The sequence below is a fragment of the Apis florea genome, unplaced genomic scaffold (assembly GCF_048593485.1).
Source record: "Apis florea isolate Af1SG1 unplaced genomic scaffold, ASM4859348v1 contig_3772_pilon, whole genome shotgun sequence".
NCBI classification, from domain to species: domain Eukaryota; kingdom Metazoa; phylum Arthropoda; class Insecta; order Hymenoptera; family Apidae; genus Apis; species Apis florea.
This window is the reverse complement of record NW_028256845.1, coordinates 4,115,500-4,131,235: the sequence shown is the minus strand read 5'-3', so window position 1 is coordinate 4,131,235 and position 15,736 is coordinate 4,115,500. Positions and strand designations below refer to the sequence as shown.

The 15,736-nt window shown below is 34.0% G+C and overlaps 1 protein-coding gene across 2 annotated transcripts; it reads right to left on the bottom strand.

Annotated features, from left to right (window-relative positions):
• Positions 1–312: 312 nt before the first annotated feature.
• CRMP (Collapsin Response Mediator Protein) lies at positions 313–15,733 on the bottom strand. Of its 2 annotated transcripts, none has more exons than XM_031914928.2 (10): positions 15,479–15,733; positions 8,989–9,083; positions 8,064–8,376; positions 7,013–7,192; positions 6,703–6,816; positions 6,070–6,302; positions 3,459–3,795; positions 3,046–3,201; positions 2,634–2,907; positions 313–2,564 (listed from the first exon to the last, which is right to left on the bottom strand). In XM_031914928.2, exons 1-10 carry the CDS (start codon positions 15,515–15,517, stop codon positions 2,485–2,487), a joined length of 1,821 nt encoding a protein of 606 aa, XP_031770788.2. In that variant the 5' UTR covers positions 15,518–15,733; the 3' UTR covers positions 313–2,484. The 2 variants fall into 2 exon arrangements, with proteins under 2 accessions (XP_031770788.2, XP_086771343.1); XM_086915217.1 differs by lacking the exon at positions 6,070–6,302 and adding an exon at positions 4,603–4,835 and having other exon boundaries at positions 15,479–15,730.
• Positions 15,734–15,736: the final 3 nt, after the last annotated feature.

Genomic DNA, 15,736 nt, shown 5'->3' with positions numbered 1-15,736 from the left:
ATTATAAATTATTTCAAAATATATGAATTGTGTTGCTTTCTATGATTTTTAATAACTTATTATAATTGATTCTATGCATGTGTAGAAACTTTTAGAAATGTTTCAATACAAAATCTACATTAAAAAACTCTTAGACATATTTTTCTAAATGCGATCTAAAAATGTCTCATTCTAAAAATGTATCACGACAATTATTCGCAACAGTTTTGTAACTGTTATAATGGTAACCAAAGTTTTTGGTCGTTTACGAGTAGCTCAGACAAGCCTTATAATTGTAAAAATTTCGAATTCATTCATTTTACACAATAGTAATTACGTAATAAATATTTATTATGCGATAATTACTGTTTAGTATTATTTATTCTTAACATTATTATTATTATTAAGATTATTATCATTAATTATTTTACTTTCGTAGACGCATGTGTCTTAAGGATTTAATAAAATCAACAATGGATACTTTTTCAATGACAAAGTTAAAAAAAAAGATTAATAATTTTCGTAACACGTTAAAAATCGGAATGTAGGGCTCATGTTATTAAGGAAAAAAATTTTTTTGTTCACACAATATAAGACTTGAATAATTAAATTAAATAATACTCAGCGAAATTTCAACATGAAATTTTGTAAATTTTAAATTATCATAAGCGGACAATGCTTATATGCGTTCTTATCAAATACATCATTACGTCTTCCTTTTGGTATAATGTTGTTAATTTATAAATTTAGCATCCTTGGCTATGTTATCTATTTATGAACTTGTGCGTATTTCAATTTAATTTTTATAAGCTATCATTGTTGAACTTTATCATTTCTCCATTTAAATTTTGTAAATTTTAAAAAATGTCAACATTTTTAGAGCAGAAGAATTCCGCTCTATGTCTTTGGAATAAAAATTTTATGCCAAACATTTGATTCTAAGATAAATCTGTTTCCATATTATCACGATTTTTATCATTTTTAACTATTCTAAACCCGCAAATTCTATGACAGTAAAAATACAGTGAAAAGATTAAAAAAATTATCTGCTTTTCATTCGGTTGCAATTATTCGGTTCAACTTATTATTAGACTGTTTTATACGATAATTAAGTTATCAATTTCTAATAAATATTCAAATATAACTGCATATAATTTATAATTACAATTATTTTAATCCTTTGCAAAAGAACAACTGTTTAAACTCCTTGAATAGTTAAATTAAGGATAATTTAATATTTACAATCATTATAATTAGTAATATAATTAACCGAAACGTAACACTAAACTGTGAATAGAAAATAGAACAATTATTATATTGGGCTGATTTCTTAAAATTAATGGTACAGCGTTTGGATTCTAGGACTAACGATAGTGTATAAAATATATAATATAATATAATATACCCGTGAGATAATTGCATGCCAGATAAACCTTGATCGAGAGCGAAAACATTTTTATGTGTAATATGTACACCGGGCATATATAATGTCTGCGTCATTGTATAATGTCAATGATGAAACTGATGATGATCACTGTACACCGGTGTTATATAAATTATTAAAAATATGATATGAAACCAAAGTTACAATAATAACTGATTAATAAATGTTAAACTGAATGTACAACTTATAAATGGTGACTAATAATCGTTCATTAATAATGATCGATTTAATAATAAACATTATTAAATATCTAAGTTATTTTGAAAATGACTTTGAATATTACAGATGCGAATACGTTTTTGAAGTAATATAGTTACGCAATAAATAACTTGCTCATAAGCTTGACCTTGGAATTATCAGAAATACATATATCAAATATTTTTTACAAATTTACAAAACATAAATTTATTTTTTTTCTGAATATCTTCACGAAAGAAATAAACAATTTCTCTATCAAATATAGACATAATATCCACGTCAAAATCAATACGTAATTCTATTATTCCATATATGTAATACATAATAAAACAACATACTATACAAATAAACGATATATAAGTTTGTCGATTAAGGTGTTCAATAAGAACGATAACATAAACCTTTGATCGGCGAAGAAACTTAACACGCATATCTATTGCACGAAAGATAAAGTCAAGTGCGGATCATCAAACGCGTAAACGATCCAAGGTCAAAGAATGAAGCATACGTACATAGAGAGCGGGCAATGAAGCGATAATGAAGCTAAAAATAGTGTGATACATGAAAATACGAACATATATTCTACTGACCGGTGGCATCCGAATCCTCCTTTGATGGAACAGACCTTAATCGATTGGGAACATATCAATTGAAAACGAAACTTATCGATAACGATTGAATGAATGAATAGCGAACCTGAAAGCGAGTTGATAGAAAATTGTCAAGAAAAATAAAATTGTGTTTTTTGTATACACGAATGAAAGAAAAATGATGAAAGAAGAAAGATTTCGTCCTTATTTCTTCTGTAAAGAAAGATCCCTAAAGATATGCAAAGCAGATCTTGAAAATCTGTCTTTCATAAATTACCAAAAACCTCCCGCACTACGACCACCAGGTGGATTGTTCACGCGGATACAAGCTCTTCTTGCTTCCTCGACATCCTCTGCGAACATATAATTTTTTCAATATTGCCTCTATCTTAAAAGGAAAAAATTCTTTTCTAACTACGTACCACTGATAGAAAAAGTAGAGTCTTGCAAATTTCTCTGTCCTTCTAGTCGTGGACCTTTCGATGATGGCGTAACCACAGCAGAATCAGGTAGTGTTGGCATACAATCGGGTACTGAAATTTTCGGTTTCGGACTTTCGTAAGTACCGTTTGTTTGATGACTCTTCGCGAGTGCTGCAGCTGCCGCTCTTGCTTCCTCTTTGGCTTTCGCGATAGCGGCGTCCTCCTCGGCAAACTTCTTCGCCTCGGCTTCGGTTCGCGCTACACCGCGTGGTTTCTGAACGTATAATAATGAGTCCAGTTAAAAATGATAATTTTTAAATTACAAATAATTATTCGTTTTTTTTTTTTTTTCATTTCGTAACGTTCAATATTCGTATCTCTATTCCGTTAGTAGTAGTGAAGAGAAAGATACCTTTTCTCTGTCTTCAATCATATCGTATACATAATTAGCATGGCTTGGACTCTCGACGAACTTTCCGAATCCATGAACAGCTTTTAGCTCACACTCGTCCACGCAAACACGACCTTCCACTATAACATACTCAGGTACCCCATGAACTTCCATACCCTGAAAAAAAAAAAATAAAATTAGACAAAGTGAAACTTATTGGCAGAGAAAAAAGAATCATTTCGATCAAAACTAATGTATATAAAACAGCATGTGCTACGAGCACTGATAAAATTTTCTTTATCGTTCACAACGATGTTGGCTTGATTGAACTTCCTGTGGGTCAGGGTAAGATAAATAGAAAATATGTACGTCCTGCGACTCAATATCGAGGCAACAAAGGCTTTATTAAAGGCTTAATATTGGCCAGACCTTACCTCGAAGATGTTGAAGTCAACGGCCTGGACATGCGTTTGAGCGGAAATCGTACGCTTCCTGTTAGGGTCCCAGACAACTATATCGGCGTCTGAGCCGACCGCTATCACTCCCTTTCGTGGATAAAGGTTGAAGATCCTTGCAGCGTTGGCGCTGGTCACTGCCACGAACCTCGTAGGATCCATTATTCCAGCGTGCACCCCTTTCTCCCAAACAACCGACATCCTATCTTCGACGCCGTTCACGCCATTGGGAATCTTTGAGAAATCATCCTTGCCTAGAGCCTTTTGCTCGGCGTTGAAGGTACAGTTATCGCTACCGGTAACTTGAAGGCCGTCTCTGACGAAATAGAAAATCGTTGAAGTAAACGATTCATTAAAATTTTGAGAAATTGATATCTTAAAAAAGCAGAGATCTATAGCAGAAGAACGAAAGGATACCTTGACATCTGTTAAGCTAAAAAAATTGTATAATATGTAGCTATATGTATTATAATATTATGTGATGTAATCGATTTATCGAGTAAACGGGTAAAATTGAATGCTGACCGTAGAATGATCTTTAAACGAGTTTTCCTCTGCCCATTTAATTAAGTTTAATACCAGATGCTAGATAAAAATGACTTCCCACGCGGTGTCTATTAAAATTAAGTTCAGTTAGCCTTATATCATGCGTGCCAATTTGTTGCTGTAATTTATCATTGTCATTTGAATTCTCTCCGCTTTCCAAACCCATTCCCTTTCCCAACGCAACAGCGTGAAAATTGTTTTATCTCGTATGCTTATCCATTTACAGTTTTTCTGCATTAAGTTTCCATATAGAGTAGAAATGAGTTAATTATCAACTCGAACGTAACAACGATACTTGAAAGGAGATAAACAGAGAGAAGAGAAACTGTTTAAATGAATCTCCACTTTGCTATATCATTTATTTCATTAATCGATTTCTCGATTACGTTGTTAAAATTTACAATAAAAAAAAGAAATAAATCATCGATTACTTTAAATAAATCGTGTTCGTATTGAAAAAAAAAATTATCTCTTTAAAGTGTATTTTTATATTTTCTACGTTAGCAACTTCAACGATTATCTTTTTAATTAAAGTGAACCAAGAGTTCGAATTTTTTTTTTTTTTTTTTTTACTTACTGTGCTAAGTGTTCGATTAGATAGGCAGGTGTTGTAGAATCAGGTCTCAATGGTGGACTAGTAACGTAACGTCTGGCTTTTTCGATATCTTTCCCATATTGCTCGCTACCATCGATACCCACGGTACTTGCCAGAGTTTCTCCAAACAAGACAACACCCTCCGACTTTTTCGAGGATACAACATCAGCAGCAGATTTGCTCGACAATGCCGTTACGTACAGTGGGCAATTCACCTAAACGCGATATTATCTTGTCTCGTTTATCCTGGCATCGATTTTATTGATTATATTAATGTGATCACAGCCGAAAAAAAAAAAAAAAGAATTTTCTCTCGTTATTCAAATTATCTTGGATTTATTATTTTTCAGAATAAAATATTATTATTTTCAGCCGTGTTCACGATATCATGACTAACTACAGTTTAGAGATAACTACAAATTGAGCTACATTACTTTTATAATACCGAGGAAGAGAATCGTGCCAGCTGTACAACGATGATTTCAAATATAAAAGAAATAGGGCAAAGGAAAAGTAATACCGAACTGCAGTTACGATCAGTGTGCATGCACGAGAATTTCGACGGAACATCTAAATATAATTTCTGATGCATGCAATATCGGGGAGCTATAATTATACTTTAATACTTATCTATTGTATTTTAATACCCTTTTAATACTTATCAATTGTTGCAACAATTTGGAATAAAATTAAAATAATAGAAATTATTTTCGAAATTCCATATAAAATACGTAAAATGCTATAGATAGATCTCAATAGAGATTACCATATTCGGTATTCATGATAGTACGTGACCTCATGTATCTTGCAAATTCCAGATTCTTAAACCCCATGAGATTTCATGCATCCTCTCAAAAACTAAAAAGTTGAAGAATATTCGATTTTTTTAAATCCTTTAAATCCTTTTTGTAAAACAATATAAATTTCACAAAAAAACTTTTTTCTGAACTTAGAATTGTTTCTTTAAAATTTTAATGAGTTTAGGATGATCTCTGCGCAATCTCATAGAATTTGTGTACGATTATAAACATTTTATACCTTTGTTGCAACGCTGAAATTAATTTTTATTAATTAAATTAAAAAATATATATAAATTACCATTTCTAAGATTGTAAGATCTATACTTTTATGAACTAAACTAAAAAACTAAAAAATAACGTGTAATTTTTTAATCATTTTTCGGTCAGCGAAATATCAGCGATATTTTTTCAAAGTGCTAAAAGTGTAGTACTTATTAATAGAATTCATTTCTACTTTATATTTAACGTAAGCTATTTTTTTTTCATTCACTCGTAAAATAAAACATATAAAAAAAACTACATATAATAATAATAATAATAATAATAATAATAATAATAATAATAATATCATGGCAACTCGACATATAGATACACTATTCTCTGGATGTCAAAGTCACCTTAATCAAAATTCATGGTGGCTTCGACTCACTTGGCCAACATATTCAACAATGCACGTGGTGTATCTGGGTCTGGTCTTAGAGGTGGACTCAAGACATGCGCCGCAGCGTGTTTCCAGCATTTGTGCGCGTAGTTGGTACCATCTGTGCCAATTGCAGCTGCCAAGGTTTCGCCGAAGATGCAACTGCCACGCTTACGCGCAGCATCCACCGCTTCTGCGGCGCTACGACTCATCACATGCACTACATATAGTGGACAATTGACCTAAGCATGCAGAATTTTGATCGATTTATGCTTTAGTGTCCTTAAAAATAATGAAACTTCCTTTCGTAAAAGTATAATGAATTGTTTTGAATTTTTAAGCTGAAACAAAACAATAAAGTATCTTCTTTTTTTAATAAGATCATATAAAAACTATTTATAATAAACTTCTTTATATCTTTTAACGATAAAGAAGATAATTACGTATTTTGAACTGAATCGAAAAGTATCATTCATTCCAAATTAAAACTATAATCACATAAAGCGTATATCCAATTAATAAGCAGTTCTTCAAAATACTATGATACATTGATTTATAAAGTAGCAGTGCTTGAAGTGATAAACACAAGCGTACTTATAAATATGATCATCTAAAAATCTTCTCCACACTCATCTTCCTTACCTGATTAGCTATAACACACGCTCTATTCACAGCTTCTGCCTCTACTTCCTCGGGACGCGACATTTCGTGACCTTCGGGTCCCGTGACTCCAGCATCGAGCAATCGTTTCGTGTTCTAAAATAATTTCTGCCTAAATTTCTCTGAAGATTTATGTAATATATATATATATATATAGTGTCTATTTTCATTAGATGGAACATTACCAAACATGGTAACAGTTGTTAAAATGTTCCAACATAACGTATCGCTCGCTCTTATTTCAAGGATAAACTATGTATATCACGATATAAATCACGACGACATCTCCTACCTCCGCAATAATGTCGCCATTTTCTGCATGAACCATAGCAACAGCACCGAGCTCCTTGCACGCTTTGAACGTCTCAATTAATTCTGGATCCCTGATCATATACAGGTCACGATAGGCCATGAACATTTTGAAGCTATTGACACCGTGATCCTTCACCAACGTAGCCATTTCTTCTTTGATCTGCGGTGCAGAAAAATTATGAATAGCTTAGAATAAGAATTATTTCAAACGGATAAACAGTCTGACAAGCGTTAACAAATAAGGAGCACGTCGATTTGCATGCATCCGTACGCGATTTCCTCACTCGATCGCTCGGTATTCCATTCACGATCGTGATTACAGTTACAAAGACGCTATGGCAAAACAGCTGCAGTTACCAGATTCGTACGATTTGCCAATTTGCCGCGAGATCGGTTTCACCATATTTAGGAACGGAGCGGAGTGGATTCGTCGCACGATCTAGGCCGATCCTTTATGCTCGTTCTGAGTCTAAATCGTCCGTTGAACGATGCTACTAACACCAATAATCGATTCGACAATTTTCGAAACGCAATTTTTTCCGCTCATTTCAGCGCCAATTTCAATTGATCGATTGATCATTTGATAAAAAGAACGATCGAAAGAGTGAGGGGAAGCGTTAAGCGTAACACGTTCTCCTATATAATTTCCGACGATTATCGGTGAATTACGTAAATTCTATTTGCGATCTGAATGCCATTTGTCAACATTACGCTACTCCACGGTAGCACTACATTTAATTTCATAAAACGACGGCGATGAAATTAAAAGAGACACGCAAGAAAGGGGTCGTGCTTTCTTTTCCAGGAAGGACTCGTATTATTACGGTAATTATCTCATTCTGGGCGACTAAATAGAATAGAGAACGCGTGTGAACTGTATCATAGTGATGTAGTCATCGTTTTAGAACGCGACTGCAAAATCTTTCAGATCCATCGTCCCTAACGTTTCCTTTACATTTATATTTGATGAAACGGGGAAGAAGAGATCGTTCTTTCGACATTCGTCGATTTGTTTTTCAAAGGGGGCTCACTTTTGGACTCCAGGACGTGATGGCGACGTGGAGCGAATAATCGCAGCAAACTTTCTGGTCGGCGCTCTCCCGGTACCTCTCGTACGCCTCCAAAATTGATTCGTCCTTCTTGGGGATGACAAAGTCGATGATCATCGTCGTACCACCGGCGACAGCTGCTTTGGTGCCCTGATAAAAATCGTCCACCGTCTTGGCGCCCATTAACTCCAATTCGAAATGGGTGTGCGGATCTATGCCACCGGGCATCACGTACTTTCCACGGGCGTCGATGATTCTCGTGCCACCTGGTATTATTAAATTACGGCCCATTTGCCTGGAAATATAACGTTCTCCGTGTAATCGGAATGCATCGGAAACGAGCGATTAAGCGCTCGTAACGTTAGAAATCATTATTATTATTTAAACTCATCGAATCGTTCAATCAGTCAATCATTAATTTTTTCTTCAAAAAAAGGAAAGAAGAGCAATTTGGATAATTTCCAACACAATTACACGGCTCTAAATAAAATATTCAATATTAACAAAACTTTTAAAATCTTTTCAATAAGTATTACATGTCACGCTTGTTTGACAAATTATACACCATCATCGCGTTATCTTTTCATGCCGCTCATTGATAAAACGCGTTGTATCGCGTTTCGCTTGCGCAAAGTGGCGAATAAACACGCGAGCGGAATTTCGAATGAAACGTCGATCGTTCGTGTACATATATATAAATCAAAAAATTTATTTGTTCACAAACTTTAATTTATCATCACCTTTGACTTGTGCAACGATTATGACAGAATAAATGCCACGTTGGAGATATTGGATGGACAATCGAAACGCGACAAATTCCACGCTATTTCGCGTTTAGTAATTATACATGTGCATGAAAATGAGAAGAGTTAATGTTTATGAATATATATAATGTAACCAGTCTTACTTTATGATACCATCTTCGATATAAACGTCATTGTCCGTGATTCCATCGTCGTTCACCACCTTGCCGTTCTTAATCAACAGCCTGTTTTGCGCGCTCTGGAAACAGAACAGTGGATATCGTTTTACGCGGATCTTTTCAAAAAATAAAACCACAAGTTGTAATAATGCCGAATGCTATTGAATGCTAACCTTTGAGGAGATCTTACTGCACGTGCTTATTACGTAGACATCGTGTAAAATGTAGTTTACTTACTCCTATATCCCCTGTTAATGTAAATATCAATAAGTTTCTAGCGCGACTAGCATATTATTATTTTTAAATAATAATATTTTAGAATCATGTTTTGTATCATCGTCTATATTTTACATCGTACAATTTCTGTTATTAAAGCCACCAACATGGAAGGTACTTATAAATAGGGGAATCAAGCATCAATTTTCTAGTTGATATCAAACTTTTATAGGTCACCCGTCCACGAGAGACTTTTATAAATGAAAAATATCCGATACACAGATTTATCGAGAGGCGGATAGATAGATAAAAACGATTGATACCATCGACTAAAAAAAGTCTTTGCCTCGAACAAAATTACTTCCCATTGAGAATTGTCGAAACCCCCCGCATACTGTCCTTGATATTCGTTTGCAACGTGCGTCGGATCCGACATCCGGTGCAGACGATTAACGTGCGTATATTGCCTCCATGCTATGGTATACCAATCAGTATATAATAGAAGTTACGCTTCACGCACTTCCGCCAATGCTGGATTTAGAGCAGTAAGTATCCCGATGTGCCACGACTGATAAGCGTAAGACTCCCTGTTTCGCGATACATCTTTCCATCCGAAGGAATACGGGTTTCTCTTCTGTCGTGCAAACGTTCTCGACATGGAAAACGCGCGGTTTTTCGCTGATCCACTTCGGTCATTACCATACAATCACGATTTAAAAACTCGTGCTCCTCGTTTCCGGAATGAATAAAGAAATGCATATATTTTCGCCACGTTTCCGCGCTAATTTTCCTTACGAGAATATATATTTCTCACAATTTTTCTCGGATTATATATATTTTTATATATTATTCATGATTGCGTAAAATGCATGATCTATTTTAAGATTCGTATTATTTATTTCGTTGCATTGTATCTCTCGATCAATAACAAAATTGTAAAAGACATTCAAATGCATGCAATCTCGAATATCGAGTAACCCTTAAGAATCGGCAAATTGTATGAACGCAACGAGACTCGTGCGTTAAGAATAAAGATCACGACCTCGTGTTAGGGCAGACAAAGAAGAGCGGACGAAATGTATAAATATTAGCGTGGATCATCTCGCAGTGGGGCAAATTGAAAGGAGTCCGCGGACTGTATAAAGAACTTTGGACAATCAACCCGTGAGGCATTCCCCATTCGTGGAAAGATAAAAGCGGTTAGGGGAGAAAGATCAGAGAGACTATAGAGGGAGAGAATGGTGGAGAGAGAGAGAGAGAGAGAAAAAAAAGGACAATCTATCGTTGTCACAGCCACTACCTACGTTTCATAACCGATCCAGGGTCCACACCCTTCGCATTCGGTAATGCAACGCGTGCTGCAACAAACCCTTCACACGGACCCCGAGGTCTCCGCCCCGTGAAATCGCCTCGAACCCCTTCTGGTGAATCTAAACCACCGTGAACTGCCTTTCATGAAATCGATCCCAATCCGCCTCGCCCCTCGAAGTGTCGCTGGAAGGTGTACTTTGTTAAATCGAATCTCACCGTTGAAAAAACGAGGGTGGTGTCTATCGGATGTTCACGCGGATGTGAACAATTAAAAGGGCACGATCTTCTCCTCTCCACGAGACTAGAAATGGTGGGGAGGATAACCTTGGTTTTAAATCTGGATGGAAATGGAACGAATATCGGCGGCTAGTTGGCGTAATTCACGTGGGCAGAGAGACCTTGTCATCCTCAACTATGTATATAGTTATTAGGCACGGGCGTGAACATGTGCGTTTCATGTGTTAGAGGATCCTTCGCTTGGATATTTTCAGCAGACGCACGCTTAAAATACGTTGCCCGTACGCCAGCGCGATTTTTCAGAAATGAAATTCTATCGTCCACTCTGAGGCAGGGTTAATATCGATTCCCGTCACTTCGTGAATTTATTATAGTTCTATATAGAATATATCATTTGTCCTACGAATAGTTAAATATTTCAACGAGCGTACGTTGATCGTGCTTAACGATAAGTATTTTAACAATTTTGGCCCCGTTCCGTTGGTTACACGATTCGATCCATCAATCCATCAAGTACTGTATATAGGCCATCAAAGTATTTTCAGTTTCGACACGCTTGTAATCAAACGTGTAGAGAAGTATCTGATAAAGAACAAAAGCACGAAGCGTCGCAAAATCTTGTATCCCCGGCACGGAACTACGCTCCTGGTAAAATCGATATCTCCGACATTTTCCGGCAGCCGTACCACGAATTCGTCTCAACGGGAACAAACATCGTCCAAATGGAAGATCTTATCGTTCGGATGAGTTTAGTTCAAGATTCAGTTCCGATTTAATCGGGGCCGTTATTCTTATCGGGTGAATTCGATGGAATCGTGTTTCCTTCTCTCGTTATTCCGTTCGAACACATTCTAATAAAGGCAAATTCGTATACGGTTGCGTGCACCGAGATGTTGTCGTTCCAGTCCTGGTTCAATTAAAAGGCGATTTCTTTGTTAATTACAGTATCGAGCCCATCATGCGATTAAGCCGTCGAGAAAAATGGTAATTGTCCGCTTTCACGAAGGGAAAATGATTTTCCTACATTCATAAGGAGCGAAACTCGCCCGGTTTCTATAGCTGATTTCTTCTTCGTCGAAAACGAACTGGACACGTGAAGAGAGAAAATATCCACGGTGGCTGGCTCGTCGTGATCCGACGAAAGACCAGCCATATATCGTGGTCGGTTTACTCGACAAACATTTGTCTTTTCCACCGTATAAACGAGCTTTGAAGGTGCGCACATATTCGGTTTAATACATGGGATGTGACTAAACAGTAATTATACGTAACGTTACATAATATACCACGTTTTCTTAACACTTTCTTAGAACGTTAAGAAAACACGAGGAATTCATTTGTTAAACCAAATCGTACTCAGCTTGCGGCCTTGCGTTCAGATATACTCGAGATATAATTTGAAGATTATTGGAATCTATTTGGAAAATTGAAGAAAGTTATAGAATTTATTTATAGGTCGTATTAAATAGGAAAATGTTGATAAACATTGAATCAAACATAATATTTTCAGAAATTAACGTCTGAATGTTTACTATCATTCAAAGTTTTGAACGTAAACACAAAAAAATGATAATAATATATCAAATGATGTAATATACTCGATAAAATACGAATACGTCTTTGCACCTGTATAATGAAATGAGTGAAAAGAGGACAGGAAAAGGGTCAATACCGATCCGACAAACTGTTCCAATTTCCATCCGCGATTAACTGCCGCGAAAACGACTGTAGCTTGCACCTGGCTTCCTAGTGTCTATTTACGTTGTGAGAATAATACTGGTAATCTGCATTTCGGTTGACCGACTTCCATTCGACTAATTTTGCCATCAAGTTCTCGGTGAGGCAAACAGACGACAACAACTCATGTTCAACCACTTGTATATACTGAAAATATATATTGAAAATACAAATAAAATTTTTAGAAGAACAAATACTTAAATCACTCGGTAAAGTTCTTAGTTAACGTTGATATAATTGTTCATATAATATTTATTTTCTGCTATTCTATCGATATCTTCTTTTATTCTCAGTAATTATTCAATCGCTTCTCAATTCATCCCTTGGGAAAACTGTTAGGAAAAAAAAAAGATCCGATAGATATAATCTATATACATATAATCTATATTCGTATTCGTACAGATTATCAAATCAAAATATTTCCTAGAAAAAAATCCATTCCACCTTTTCCAAGTAGTCTAAGCGAGATAAAAGGCACTGGTAAAAATGCCAGTCAACACCCGCAGTTTATTTTTGCTCGCGGAAACCATTCTGGTCTCGCGAACAGCTCGCAGAGACATTTAACACGAAACGAAGGATCCGTGATTCTTTCGTGTATATATATATGTACACATGCTTTTCGTTGGCCGACGAGAGAGCGTGCACATGCTCGTAAAATCAAGCCCTGTGTGGTTTTTCCGACTTCAGGTCGTATGTAGTGTCGACGAACTATTGATTCGCCGGCGTAGCCCGCTTATACATCTCTGTCTCTCTATAGCTTTTACAAACGTTCCAGTGCCGTACGATTTTTCCAACTATATACAAATCATCATCGAGAACCATCTACCGTATATATGTAAGTCTTTTCTTTGCTGTTGATTTCATCATGTTCTGAAGAACAATCGGTCAATCTGTCGTCCGAAATAGTTTCGACAAACTTTTACCTTATAATCGAAACATGCGATATTATTTGATGTCGCTGGAAAATCATTCGTTAAATTACTCGTTCACAGTCGAGAAATTCTCATGAATTACATAAAATGGTGTAATCGGTGAAATTATTTGTAGAAAAGAAAAACTTATTTACTTATGAATGGAAGCATATCGGTATTTATAATAAATGATTGTATGCCGAGATGTATTTTCTCGTTCTCATGCTTCGATTTTACGTTTCTATGAAAGTAATAATTAATTATGCGTAGAAAGAATACGTTTTAGCAAAATTATAATTAATTGGATATTCTGTGTTATTTATATTTGAATATCCGTAATAATTATAAGTAATTATTAATAACTATTGAAATATTAATTTTGAAAAGATAGATTTAGCTTCGATTACACAATAAGGTACAAATACTTAATCACAATTTACGAAATGAAATAATTGATTGATGACAATATTATCAAAGAAATTTAATAAATTAAATTACAAATTCATAATATTTAATAATCATAAAATTTCAAAAATTGTATTATCTATCGTCTACGATACTTCACTTCATATCACTTCATAAATATGATAATTATAGAATAATGAATATAACCTATAAGAGAGAGAGAGAGAAAGAGAAAGAAAAAGAAATATTGTGAATACAAAGATATATCTACTTTTATTGTTTCTAGATTAAATAGACACATTGCACTATGTACAAACCTAATGTATATGTGCATTTATGTTTTTGTCGACATACAAGTTGGCTCTTTTCGCGAGATAGACCGGTGCCGAGCGCCAAGACGGTTGGATCAATAAGGCAGCAACCTTGCCATCGACGCGATAGTGCGACAAAACTTTCGGTTTTAACAATGACGCAGAGATGTTTATATTTATAAATATATTATCTGTTATAATATTTTGCATTTCTAAATATATCTATTTATTTTATATATTTTCGAAACCACAATCATTTAATAATGCTTTTAACTTTATAAAATGAAAAAATAAAATAGCGATTTATTAATATCGGAAATGAGAATAATCAAAATTATAAAATTTTTTTAAGATTTTATCATCATATTATATTAAACAATAATTTTGCATTTATTTTGCATCAAATTATTTGTTTTTTCATATTGTTCTCTTTTAATTATAAATGGTTTATTAAACTCGCTTTCGTTATCGATCGTCAGTTCAGTAACCTCATACATGGTATTCAAGTTAAAATTATAAATAATTAGAACAGTAAAGAAATTCGAATTTTTAAGACTAAAAACATATTTTAAGAAAATGAAAGAAAATATGCATATTATATGCTTGAATATTATAAATTAATTGTTACAAATAAAAACAGATCAATATGACATTTTGATGATGAGGGCTACTCTGAAATCACGTCAACAATATTGAATATGGGGATTAATTTTATTATTGTATTAATTATTATTATTATTTCAGAAATAATATCGATTTAAATTGCACGATTCATCAACACTTATCATAGATGTTTATAGATTGCTTTATAATTATATTAAATTTTATTTATTTTTTCGCGAACTAATTATTGTTTAATTACTAACTCTATTTTTGATATTAAATTGGACAAAAAAATTTTTTTTATACAAATAAAGTATTATATCAAGATAAGAATATTTTATATTTTTGCATAATGTGTTATTTTTATTTTTAAATACTTATTTTGTCCGTTATAAAACATGCAACGCCAATGATATATGCTTTAATTATAAAAATTTATAATAAGAATTACTTTATCGAGATATATATATTTATTACATATATATTAATAATTTATATAATTTTAATGAAATGATTCTATAAAAATGTATAGGATTTTAGAATTCTTTGTATTTCAGCATCACACGTGATGCAAATACAATTTAATACATAACACTAGATAAGCCGGTGTTTGTTTCAATCATACTTACAAATAGAATATTTTTACGCAGTTTTTTACGTAATGATATTTAAATGCAAAGAACTTCATAAATCGATAGAAATATACATAATAGAAATAAAAAAAAGAATAAATGAACAACTGACCTGCAGGTGAATAGGCACTTTCTTCACCGGCGTGCTCATTTTTGATTGAAGAAAAGATCACGTTGATTGAAAAGTGAAGTACACGATATTAAAGGTTACGTAGTATATTCTATACTAAGAACTGCGTATATACACTATTTTTATGAAAATTTACTTATGAAAAACGCCTCACTTGCGTAAAAATTTTCTTGAAGTGGAAATCAAAAAGAACAAGATCGAATCGAATCGAACAATCGACTACGACTGATGCTGAATGCG